This window comes from Theobroma cacao, chromosome 10 (assembly GCF_000208745.1).
Source record: "Theobroma cacao cultivar B97-61/B2 chromosome 10, Criollo_cocoa_genome_V2, whole genome shotgun sequence".
Classification (NCBI taxonomy): domain Eukaryota; kingdom Viridiplantae; phylum Streptophyta; class Magnoliopsida; order Malvales; family Malvaceae; genus Theobroma; species Theobroma cacao.
In genome coordinates, this window is record NC_030859.1 from 4,704,906 (window position 1) to 4,716,588 (window position 11,683).

An 11,683-nucleotide genomic window follows, 5' to 3' on the forward strand; every position below is an offset into this window, starting at 1 on the left:
CTTTAAAAAAAGAAGCAAAAAAAGGATGGAATGCACTCGTGTCGAACGAATTCATTAATCTAGGACTCGGGTCCGAGTCTGAATAACATAGTAGGCAGCAAACTACACTGCACAAGCAAAACTCAGGCCAGCAACAAAAAAGGTATCTCAAACAGGACAAGATGTTAAGCCAAGAGATGAGCACCAAAGGAAACTATTACTGTATCCCCTGATAAACTCTCCACTTCAAATGGGCAAAACAACAGAGCCAGAATTTGGAAGGAAAGAAAAACACATAACATCATCATCTGGAAGGATAATTAAATATTCCAGCTTTTCTCTTCCTGGTATCGGAAGAATCACAGGATTCGATTACTAGGAAAATAAATGAGAAACCACAAAAGGAAAAGTCTCTCATAGTTTAATAGTAACATTCAGATCATATCAATAGAGGGTACAGAATTCCATCAGTATTTAAACATTTTAATTTGAGAAACAAGACAATATAAATTTAGCTATTAAGAAAATCTTCGAAACCATATGCTTGAGTTTACCCAATTAGGCCTCAGCAACCATCCCTGTTGAACCAGAAATCATGAATAATTCACAATGCACTATTTTTTAAGAGCACCATCACTGAATTCACAGCTATGTCAACATCACAGTGAGTGCACTCTGATAACCCAGTAATGACCAATCTGTGTAAAAATAAAACACTAATATTCTCCATGAACCTCAGAGTATGGTAAAAGATTGATCATCTCATGCAATGCCCTTTTGCATACAGAACCAATTAAGTAATCAAAAGTTAAACAACAAGATTTTCCAGCATAAGTGCGTTAAGGAAATTCTAATGTTAGAGAAAAGCACTTGGGAGGCAAATCAATGATGAAACCTGAGCATAATTTCTTTATCCCATCTCCATACTTGCTTTGAAGGACATAACTAAAAGGTAAAACAGCAAGGTAAGAATAAATGGAAAACTTAAGACAACAGACATCTTATGCACTTTGAATTATTCATGCTTGTATTTTCTCTTTGTAACCCATCCACCCCTCAAATTCTCTATCCTGTCTCCATGCTTGTTTCAAAGAAAGAAATAACTACAAACAGCAAGAAGAGAGTGAATCTAAAATTTGACAGTTGACATCCTATGTGCTATTCATTATTCATGTTCATATTTCTCCTCGAAAACAGTCTTAACCTCATATTGTATTGTAAACTCGTGAGTTCTTTCAACTTACAGAGTGACTAGACAAGCCAGCATATTTCATAGCCTACAAATATCTTCATGCAATTTCACTCGAAGACAATTGACCTTGCTAAGCTTAATTTAAGACATAATAAACAAATGTAGTCATTCAAAGACTGTTGCCTGGCATTCCTCTTTTACAAAATTCTAGGATACTTTCAAAAAGGAAAAAGGATATGATTTATGTGCATATAACTTGTAACAGGTTTAAAACAAAAATCACGACATGAATGACTTACCAAATAAATCTATTGAAACTTTCATGCAAAATAAGTGATAGAGACTTCTGGACAAGAGGCATAACAAGAAGAAGAGTATAATGAGAACTTGGGAAAGAAATCAAGGACAGAACTTAAAGATATTATTTCAGAACCAAGATTACAAAAACTGAACCTGGCTAGGAATTACTACCATGAGTATTCCCATAGTGTTCCTGCATTTTTTTTCATATGTTTTTTTGAGCCTGCTCAATAATGCAGCCCACATCCTTGCTCCAGAGTGGATCGATTGTCAAAGTTGTACCTGTAGATTTCAGAACAAAACATAGAAACCTGCATGAAAGATGTAATTTGACAGATCATTCCTTCTGTCAGAAAATTTACAATGACAATTAAATAGGTCAATCCCAACACTTGGTGAGTAATTTAAGAAGAGAATAAAACCAAATGAACAGGCAGATCATGTTGGTAGCCTGCTACCTTATAATATTATACACCATGCTAGACAAAAATGCTCCCTGAGATTTAACAAGCAAACTTTCTCAACTTAGGTGATGCAATTAAGTTGTAGAACTTTGAGCCTGGAGAGAAGAGAGTAAAAAAAGGCATTCTGCAAGACATCCTTATAAAATATTAGAGCAAACTCATAAAGACAAGGATAAACCTTTTGAGGTGAGAAGCCCTCATCTTGGTCCTGAGGTTCTCAATGTTGAATAGTTGGAAAAAGAAACGAGAAATTATATTGCAATAGTGACTATTTCAAATTGTATAAAGAACCACAAACAGATAAAGACTAAATATCAGATAGCTGCCAGTTAAGCTATTCTCTTCAACCTGATAAATTTTGGAATGAAGTTTAGGAACCAATGAGTCAAACTGATACATGCAGTTAGGAAAGTGTGCGATGCATTAAAGTCAGTCAAGAGGATTTCATTTCGAGCGAAAGGAGAAAAGAGTAAGTTCAGAACTGTAGGGCATCCCATTCAAAGTTAAACTGGTATAAAAAATTTCTCTGAATTGTTTACAGGAGTTTTATTTGTAAACTTTGTATAATCTAATGCAAAATTTTCTAACAAGAAATATAGAATCTATGGTGAAGTATGAGTTTGAACATTTGCAAGAAGACGGGTGAGTTTGCTTAGAGTTTCACGAGCAGATATGGTATCTGGATGATCCTCACCAAAAATTGAAGTTCTAATAAAAATAGCTTTCCTAATTAGGTCATCTCCTATGTCAAATTGCCCCCCTCTTAGCATTAACTTGGACCTGGTTTCTAGCACAGTGGCTCTTGATAATGCCAACTCCTGCCAAAGACATGGATTCAACTGAGCATTAGTTTGGATGGGCCTCCAACAAAGTGATTTGTCCAACCACTTCTCAACTGGGGTAACAAATGCTTGGTCTGCTGCCTCCAAAGCATTGGTGCATAGGCGGAGGAGTTCAAGAGCAGCACTGCACCTAGAGAATGTAATGAATGTCCGAATTGCAAGAGGCAAAACCACTTCTTTGACAAGGTATAACAGTTCTGACACCTTGAGCTCAACAACTGTAGGATCATTGCCAAATCCAAATAACAAGAAACATGCTGCCCATATATGTTCTGGGTGATCGAATAGTGACCCACGACTAATGACAGCCTGAACCATGGTATGTGCAACTCCGGTAACTCCTCTCTTCCGAGAGTAAACCTTGATGAGCTCATTGAAATGGACATAACCTTGCTTGGTACTACTTCTTGCAATGTTAAATCTCAACAACATGGAGGATGCTTCTGCTTCAGATCTCTTGGAGTATGATGAAGAAAACCCACAAGTCAAGGAACGTAATAATTTTCTCCAGAAGTGGGCTCCTTTATGTTTCTCAGGTACCTTGTGAGCAGCTAAGGCTAACAGGGAAACTGGAACGGCAGCAGGTGCAAACCAACCACACACCTGCACCATTCTTGTTGCTAAGCTCCTTGGTCCGTCTGCATGATCAAAAATTGAAAAACATACCTCAAAGAGTTGCAGGAGGAAACTGTTTTTCCTCAACGAATGAGCTTCCCTACCACTCCATGAAAAGTCTCTCAAGGGCATCCTGTTGATGGTATCCAATAGCCTGCTTGGATTTATGGGTAGCTCAGATAGGATTGCGCCTACAATTGCAAGGCCCACAGTTAGCCTTCCAACTTTCTCCTCAATTACCCTGAGCACATCAATCTCTGCAATAGGGTAGTCTTTGACACTTCCCTGCATTAATGACATTGCCTCTACTCCAGACAAGTATGAGAGTTTTAAAGGCTCTAAATTCATCATATGTGGCAGGCGAGTAGATATCAGAATGTGGGTCTCTCCGCCAAAACGGGGAAGAAGATCCATTACAAGCTTGCGATCCCACCAATCCTTTTCACTCTCTAAATTATCAATCACCACCAGAAAAGGTATGTTTCTCATAAGCTCTTTCCGGACTCTAGCAATGGCAGCCTCTTCCTGCTCTTCAAAGCTTTTCATCCTACATTTTTCTATGCAATTTTCAACCCCTACATCTACCTCTAAAAATGACCAGAGGTTTAGATAATTCTGCCTAATATACCTGCTTTCTCCTCCTATCCATAGAACCATCTTATACCTCTGGTGATATCTGTAGGCAAACTCCAGAAGAAGCTCTGTCTTCCCAATTCCTGAGTCCCCTGTTATGCAGGCAATGCCCTTCCCATATACAATTTTTGCTGATCTCTTTCTCCGTGAATTCCGTCCACCACCTCTTGGTCTTTGATAGTGCTGCCTTTCAGTGCTTTGCATCTCAATCTCCTTTTCTGACTCCTTCCAAATGACGGGTTCTTTACCCTTCCGGCTGCCACTCTCCCACTGTCTTTCCCTGCACCTTTCCTCCACTGAACTGCCCTTACTCCAGCCAATTGTTAAATTCTTTCTCTTTGATCTAGCTTTGAGCTCAAAATAATCTCTTTCTGATTCTCCACTAATGTCACCAAAAAGTATAAATTCTAGCTCTGACAATTCTTTCTTCCTGCCAATAAAATTCTCATTTCGAGGAAATGGGAATTCCTCTTTGTCTACCTTTTCTCTCCACTTGGCCAATCGTTCTACAACACTTCGTCTTCCTAATTTCATTGCCAAATGGGTAACAGCCCTTAATATGCAGTCTCTCCAACTACCATCCTGAGCTTCCAGTTTCCATTCATCCACTCGAAAGAGGCCATTAACAGCTTCCTTCCACTCCTTTTCCAACCCTCCATACAAAACCCATAATTCACCCCCATGTTTTTCCCAAAGCTCTCCTCTCTTCTCAACTATATCCCGGACAAGACAATCAGCAGGATTCAAATCAAAGTAGATTGGGACCAAATTTTTCTTGCTCGAAAAAAATCTAAGCTCCTCAATAGTATATGGATTCCTGAAAGACTTCCTTGTTAGAATTACAACACCAAAGGAAGAAACATCCATTGCCCTCTCAATAAGTCCATGCTTACGAGTGTTCCTAAATCGAGCTCTATCAGATACAAAGCAACTCATTCCCTGAACTTCCAACTCAGCACGGAGCCAATTTGCAAACCTCAGTAAAGAAGGTTTACGACCATGCAAACCTATGAAAACGTCATAGCTTCTGTGTCTGTTAGAAGATAATGATATCGGAACAGGGGAAAATGACATATCCTGGCTTCTCACATGCTTTCTGTGCTTCTCTACAAGGGCAGAATAAACACTGTCACCCACATGGCCATAACTAGATATGGTTCCATTAGAGACAAGAGTTGTGGATAAAACGTGGTCAAATTTCTGGAAGTCACTTGAAATACAAGCAGCCGGTGTTAATGACATGTCTGGCAGGCCAAATCTGACATCTTCAAGGCATTCGGGATCCCGAATTCCAGAACTGGAACTAGGAGGATCAGCGCTACAATTAATACTGTCACATTGAGCATCAGACCTTGTCGATTCAGACAATTGACACGTTGATGATCTTGGAGAGAAGAACGGTGATTGATTCGCAGAAAAGAATGCTGACGACGATGATGACATATTTCTAGAGGTTGTCGCTGGTAGCGACCCCAACCTGCCGCTATCTTCTCTGAGATCCATATTTACAATGCTTACCCTCTCCGGTAGCTATCAAATCCCATAAATGGAATCAAGGTATGAGAAGCCACTCTGAAACCAAACCAATGAAATCAAACATTAACAAAACAGGGTAATACCATAGAAAGACATGTTTCTATAAATTTATCAAAACTAACTGCTATATCCATAACAGTGCTGTTTTAGTCAAGAAAACATCAATGCCACCCTACTAAACAACAATTGAAGAAAACCATTGCATACATATCCAAAGCAAAACTGAAAAGAAAAAAAAACTAGATTTCAAATCTTTGAGGCACTAACCAGGCAGCTTCAGATTAACAAAGTATGGCTTCACACAAAAAGTGCCCCCGCCCCTTCTTTGCTTTCTTTGTCCAACTAAAACTCAACCCTTGTTCTGTCTCCCTTCTCTTTTGAAAGCACAAAGTCCATAAAAAAGATTTTCTCTTTCTATGTCTATGTCTATAGTTTTTTCTTCTTTTTGTCTAACAGAAGCAGAAGCACCGTTGAAGAAGAGGAAAAAGAGCGGGACCCAAAAGGACGGATCTGACGAGGTATGGGTTGGTAGGCTCCACTGTGGCACTGCCTCTTGCCCTTTTATAGCTGTGAAAAAGAAAAAAGGTCTTCTTTTTTCTTTCTTGGCTGACAAAACAAAATCCACTGTGGTTTCGGCATTTGGATTCACATTTGAACATGGGTTTTTGTTTTTGTCACTGTTCCTGTGGGTGGTCACTGGTGGTGTTGGCTTCCTGCCTCTTCTTCTCTTTAAGGTTAGTAAAAACTAACCTACTCCGGTTTTCACCACGATTGCATATAAGCAAACAACACTTGTATTATAATTGCCATTTATTACATTGATTATTTCTCATTCAATGATGAATCATTTCCTTTTATTTTCCATCCCTTAAGATGAGTTTTATGAATGGCAATGCATGAGCCTCACCCTCACTCTAACTCCATTAAAGAAAAAGGTCGGACTTTGGAAGTAGAAAAAAAAAAAAAAAGGAGAAGAGTGATACGAGCAAAAGTAATGGCATCACATGGCAGAGATGAGAAAAAACAAAAGGGGATGGTACTGAGAATTTAACAGAGGCACACCTCTTGACTCTGCAATAATGAAAAAAACTTTGGCCAATAATTAAAAAAGTTACTGTCCCTTAATAAATACGAAGCACATAGTTACACAAAACAGTGCCCTTTTACTTCTTTTGTGATAAAAGAAAACTTTTACCCAATGATTTGATTGCAAGTGTAACTAACTGTTAGCAAGCAGGCAGGGAGTAGTTTTCTTACTTCTCCCTTTGTCTTTGTCCCCCGTTTTGCCATTGCACTTTAGAACAGCTTCCCAAAGCACCAGGGGCCAGGGCATTTGCCTTTGGTCAGGCAATGCTTTTTTTTTTTTTTTTTTTTGAGAATAAAAGGGGGGGCCATATTCTTTATTTTGAGTCAAAAGAAAAACAAAATCTTTTGGTTTTAATGGTTAAGATTGTATCCTCTGACCACCAGTCTTAAGTATACTTAAAATCTAGCCAGAAAAAAAAAATTCATCAAGATGGATTTGGTGTCCAAATGTATTTGACTTGGACCTTTGTTTTTTTTTTTTTATTCATTTCTTTCCATTTTGCCCGGTCCTCTTTTAGTTATGTTCAAGGCTAATATGTATCATTGCTTCACTAAATGCAATGAATATATATATATATATCAATTATAATCGATTTGTTATTAATGATTTTTTGTTGCTATTAATTTAAATTTATAATTTATATAAAATATCAGGGACCTTAGTTTAATATTGATATTAAGCAAGCTATCTAATTTTAAATTTTTTGGCAAAAAGAAAAGTGAAATATTTGGATAGTGAAAAATACCTATGCTTTTGTGATGAAAATGGATACACTGAATTGTTTCTCTGCAAGCAAATCACCGGTGCAAAATGATAATGAAATAATAATAATAATATATCCCTATCTACCAAAGGACTGTGTAGTTGACTTACAATGAGGGTTTTGCATTGGCTGTTTCAACGTAAGTCCAAAACACTCCTTTGGTAGTACTTGCTAGCACATGCTTCCATGTGAGACCAAACTAATGAAAGGCTCTGATTTCTTTGCAATCTATCAACGGCTGGGATTCCAACATGTCACTGCAAAAGAAAAAAAGAGAGAAGAAAACAAAATTTCTTTTCTCTTTTTCATGTAAAAGGGCAAAACAGGGAAGATAATTTTTTTAAAGAGTTTATTGGGGCGTCTTTGAAGTTTGAGGTTTAGTGATTTCCAGGAGGCAGGAAGGTTAAGAGTAGAAGCATATAAAGCGTAAAATAAAGTATTTACAACTTTTTGCTGTTTTAGATAATAAAAATGATGTATTATTTTATTAATTTTTGGGTTTGTGGCACAACAAATTGGAATGTTGATTGTGAATATGTTGTGGAAAGTGGGGCATGAAAATTAAAAATTGTGAGCATCATCAGTTTGATCTATCAAGTCCAGATATTCATGTCATTTGTCTACTTTTGAGCAGCATGCCCAACCAACTACAATATAATATGGAAAATTTTCAATCTTATCAAAATTGGATGCATGTCAGGGTTGCAATCTAACAAAAATATCTGAATTATTTAAAAATTTTAAATAAATTTTTTATTTTATTTAATTAAATTTTTATATTTTTATTTTAAATCAAATAGGTTCTCATAATTAATAATTGATTAACTATTGTTAGTCAAAACTCCATTTATCATTTTATGTTATGTAGTGTTGATGTGTCATGATAGATACTAATGTGACATAATAACATAATCGCGTAATATTTTCAAGTTTTAAACTAACGACATGTAGATATAAAATGACAAATAATATTTTGATTAATGATAGTTAATCAACTGTTAGTTATAAAAATTTATTTGACTTAAGATGAAAATATAAAAATTTAATTGAACACAATAATAAATAAAAAAATTTTACAATTTTTTAAAATAATTGATGAACTTTTTAAAACATTATGTCAACAATTATATTTAAATTATAATTTTACTTCAAAAGCATAATTTAGTCAACAAAGTAATGCTTGGACCTTTAAAAATTTTAATGATAATCCCATGTAGTATGTAATATCTAGCGTTTTACTTTATTGGTTTCTAGGTGCACAATTTGCACATGAATTATTTTACTTTATTGTATTTACATTAATGAAAAGTATATATTTTACAAGTGAATTTCGCAAAATAAGTAATCTATGTATCAAGGATGAACTCTATAACTCTTTTAAATAAAATTTTTTAATTAATTATTTGTTTTGCTTTTTAATTGAAAGAAAAGATATTCAAATCTTATTCTTTAAGTAGGAGAATCATGCATTAACTAGCAAACCATATGCTCATATACTAATTACTTGTTTTTTTGGTTTTTTACTTTGTTAACCTAATTATTTTATATCCAAATTTTCTACCAATTTTTTTATATTTACGACTTCATTAAAAAATTAGTTTATGAACAAAGACTAACAATTAGTTAATAATAATAATAATAATGATATAAATGAAATTTGACCAAAAGAAAACCAAAAAGGTAATATAATCTTCATAATAGTTTTCCATCCATTAAGTCACATTTATATATAATATAGATAAAATATAATACATTATGACATAGATGCTTTACTTTGATTGATATATACAAAATCAGGAAATGCATAATTCTTCTTTTTTTTTTAATCTAATGGCTATATTGAAACATAAACAGAGTTAGGTATTGTATTAAATAAATACAAGTAGACATTACCTACCTAGTAATCTAGGCTGTAAACCTAAAAATATATTAGGTGGTTTTTGGCACACTTTGTTATGAAAGGCTAGGGTTTTCTAAATTTAATTGCATTCACTTACTTTGGGATTTTGGAAGTATGTATGCTAGTAGGAGTTGGACAGGTGGATTTCAAATACTTTAGAATGAGGAAAGAAGAACGTGGTAGCATGCTTTGAAAATCGTATTAAATTAGCCCAAAGCAATGGTGTTATCTCTTTACCCAAATATTAAATTCAATAAACCACTATAATTCACGTTTGTTCCTAGTATTTAATTGAAGAGAGGAATAATTAAATAAAGCTTGAGCTCTGTGTAAAAAAACAAAAGGTTATCCCTCAAAAGGAACACCTACAAAAAAGACCTTTTATTACTTCTACTTGGTTCAAAATTCATAAAGTAAACTTTTTCTTGTGACATTGGATCCAGCTTGATTCCCACACCTGCCTAATGTCAATTGATTCATTGCAACATTGTAAAAAATATAACATTAAATTTAAAATACGATTTTAATTTAACAAGTTAAAACAAAACATATATAAAATATCGTATTCGAATTCATTTATTTTAAAAGAACGTAAAATTATCGAAAAGAGCTGGCTAGTTGGTATAGTTTTTATTTTCTTTCAAAATAAGTAACGGTATAACTATAAAATTACATTTCTTAGTATATCTTACTGCCCCTAATAAGTGTGTAAGTAATGACTAGTGGATGGAAAATGTGGACAATTTGACCTATGGAAGTGGCACATGATAATGGGAGATAAGGGTCAAATAACTTTGGTGTAATGTTGACTGTATTAGACTGTTATATGTTGATTTCAATTTCATATTCAGTATTACAACTGGAAATTTTCTGGCCTAGGAGTTGACTGAGCAACGACAAAGATCTAGGCATTCTGCTGCCTTTTTTTTTTTTTTTATTTGGCCTCATATTGAGGGACAAGACCACAAGGGGTCTCGCTGAAGCTTTATAGTGAAGCGGATTTGACTTCTTTCTGGCTTGATTCGAAGCTTTTTCTTGTGGGAATGATGGAATGCCTTTTACTCTTTTTGGTTGAGTTTAAAACCCAGGTTCTTATTTTCTTACCCCCGAATCAAGCAAAGCTATCTCGCAATTTATGGTGAATATAGAAGGACTCATGTTTTAAAACTTTAAAAACAGCATTAAAAAAAAAAATCGACACCTAAATCCAATAATTAAAACTTGATACTTGGACTCGAAACTCTCAACTTTCAAGTGAAAGACTAAAATTTATTACTAAAGAAGACATCTTTGGTTATAAAACTAGGGGTGCCAATGACATTTGTAATTGAGTATTTTATATTATTTAATTCGATTAAATAAAATTAAGAGATCTTATAAGCAAATTCAGGTAAGATTTAGATAATAAAATACTTCTATTAAAGATTCAAATGAGGTTCAAGTAGTGATTTTAAACTACTTATTATTCGAATTCAATTATAAATAATAAATTTTACTTTTATATATTATTTTTTAAAAAACTTTTTATAATTATTGTAATACTTACTGATATTTATTAATTGTTCTAAACATGATTTTAATTTTAAGTTTATTTTTTTATGAATTAATTTTAATGTATTAATTTAATTTATATTAAAAATACACATAAAAATATTTTAAATTTAACTCTCTCCCTCACTCTCCTCGCCTGTCTTTCAATCTTTTTTTCACCAATTTTCATCTTTTAACGTATCTTCACTTTGAATTGTGGTTTACCACGAATATTAGTTATCTTTAGATGTACCTGAGACTTCTCTAAGTTCTAACTCATGCTTGGATCATTAGAACAAATTAAAATAAATCAAAATTAGAAGAAGCAATGTGGAAAAAGAACGTATGTGATAGCCGAACTTAGACCTTATATATTGGTCACGAGATAATATATACATGTACATATATATATATATATATATATATATATTTGGTGCAAAATATTTTCAACCGGTAATTAAAAATATTTTTATCAGTTATCTTATTCAATTTTTATTTTCAGTTATTTTTAACATTTGTTTCAAAACTATATAATTCCGATAATTTATTGAAGTGACAACATATATAAGTTTAAAAATTTTGTCTAGCAATTGAGTCAAGCAGTGTAATATACTCCAACTATCTATACTATATAGAAGGAAGCTTCAATGGAACTTCCACACTTATCCATGTGGAGGCTTTAGGAAGTGGTTTTGAAGCTTGAACGAGGCTTCCAATAAGACTCAAATTTGGCCAAGTGGACCCTCAGGGAGAGAGTTGTGATGTCTTTGATGAATGAGCCGCATCTTGGGGGATAAGTTGGGCGAGCCGTGTGCAACGTACGGGATTACTTCTAGTATATG

At 34.2% G+C, this 11,683-nt stretch overlaps 1 protein-coding gene across 1 annotated transcript; it reads right to left on the reverse strand.

The window, feature by feature from the left end:
• Nucleotides 2,432-6,481, reverse strand: LOC18586485. Its single transcript, XM_018128672.1, has 2 exons — nucleotides 5,829-6,481; nucleotides 2,432-5,597 (listed from the first exon to the last, which is right to left on the reverse strand). Exon 2 carries the CDS (start codon nucleotides 5,526-5,528, stop codon nucleotides 2,538-2,540), a length of 2,991 nt encoding a protein of 996 aa, XP_017984161.1. The 5' UTR covers nucleotides 5,529-5,597; nucleotides 5,829-6,481; the 3' UTR covers nucleotides 2,432-2,537.

Excerpts from the sequence above, each read along its gene's own strand:
- LOC18586485 (XM_018128672.1), bottom strand. The coding sequence starts at position 5,528 with ATGGATCTCAGAGAAGATAGCGGCAGGTTGGGGTCGCTACCAGCGACA.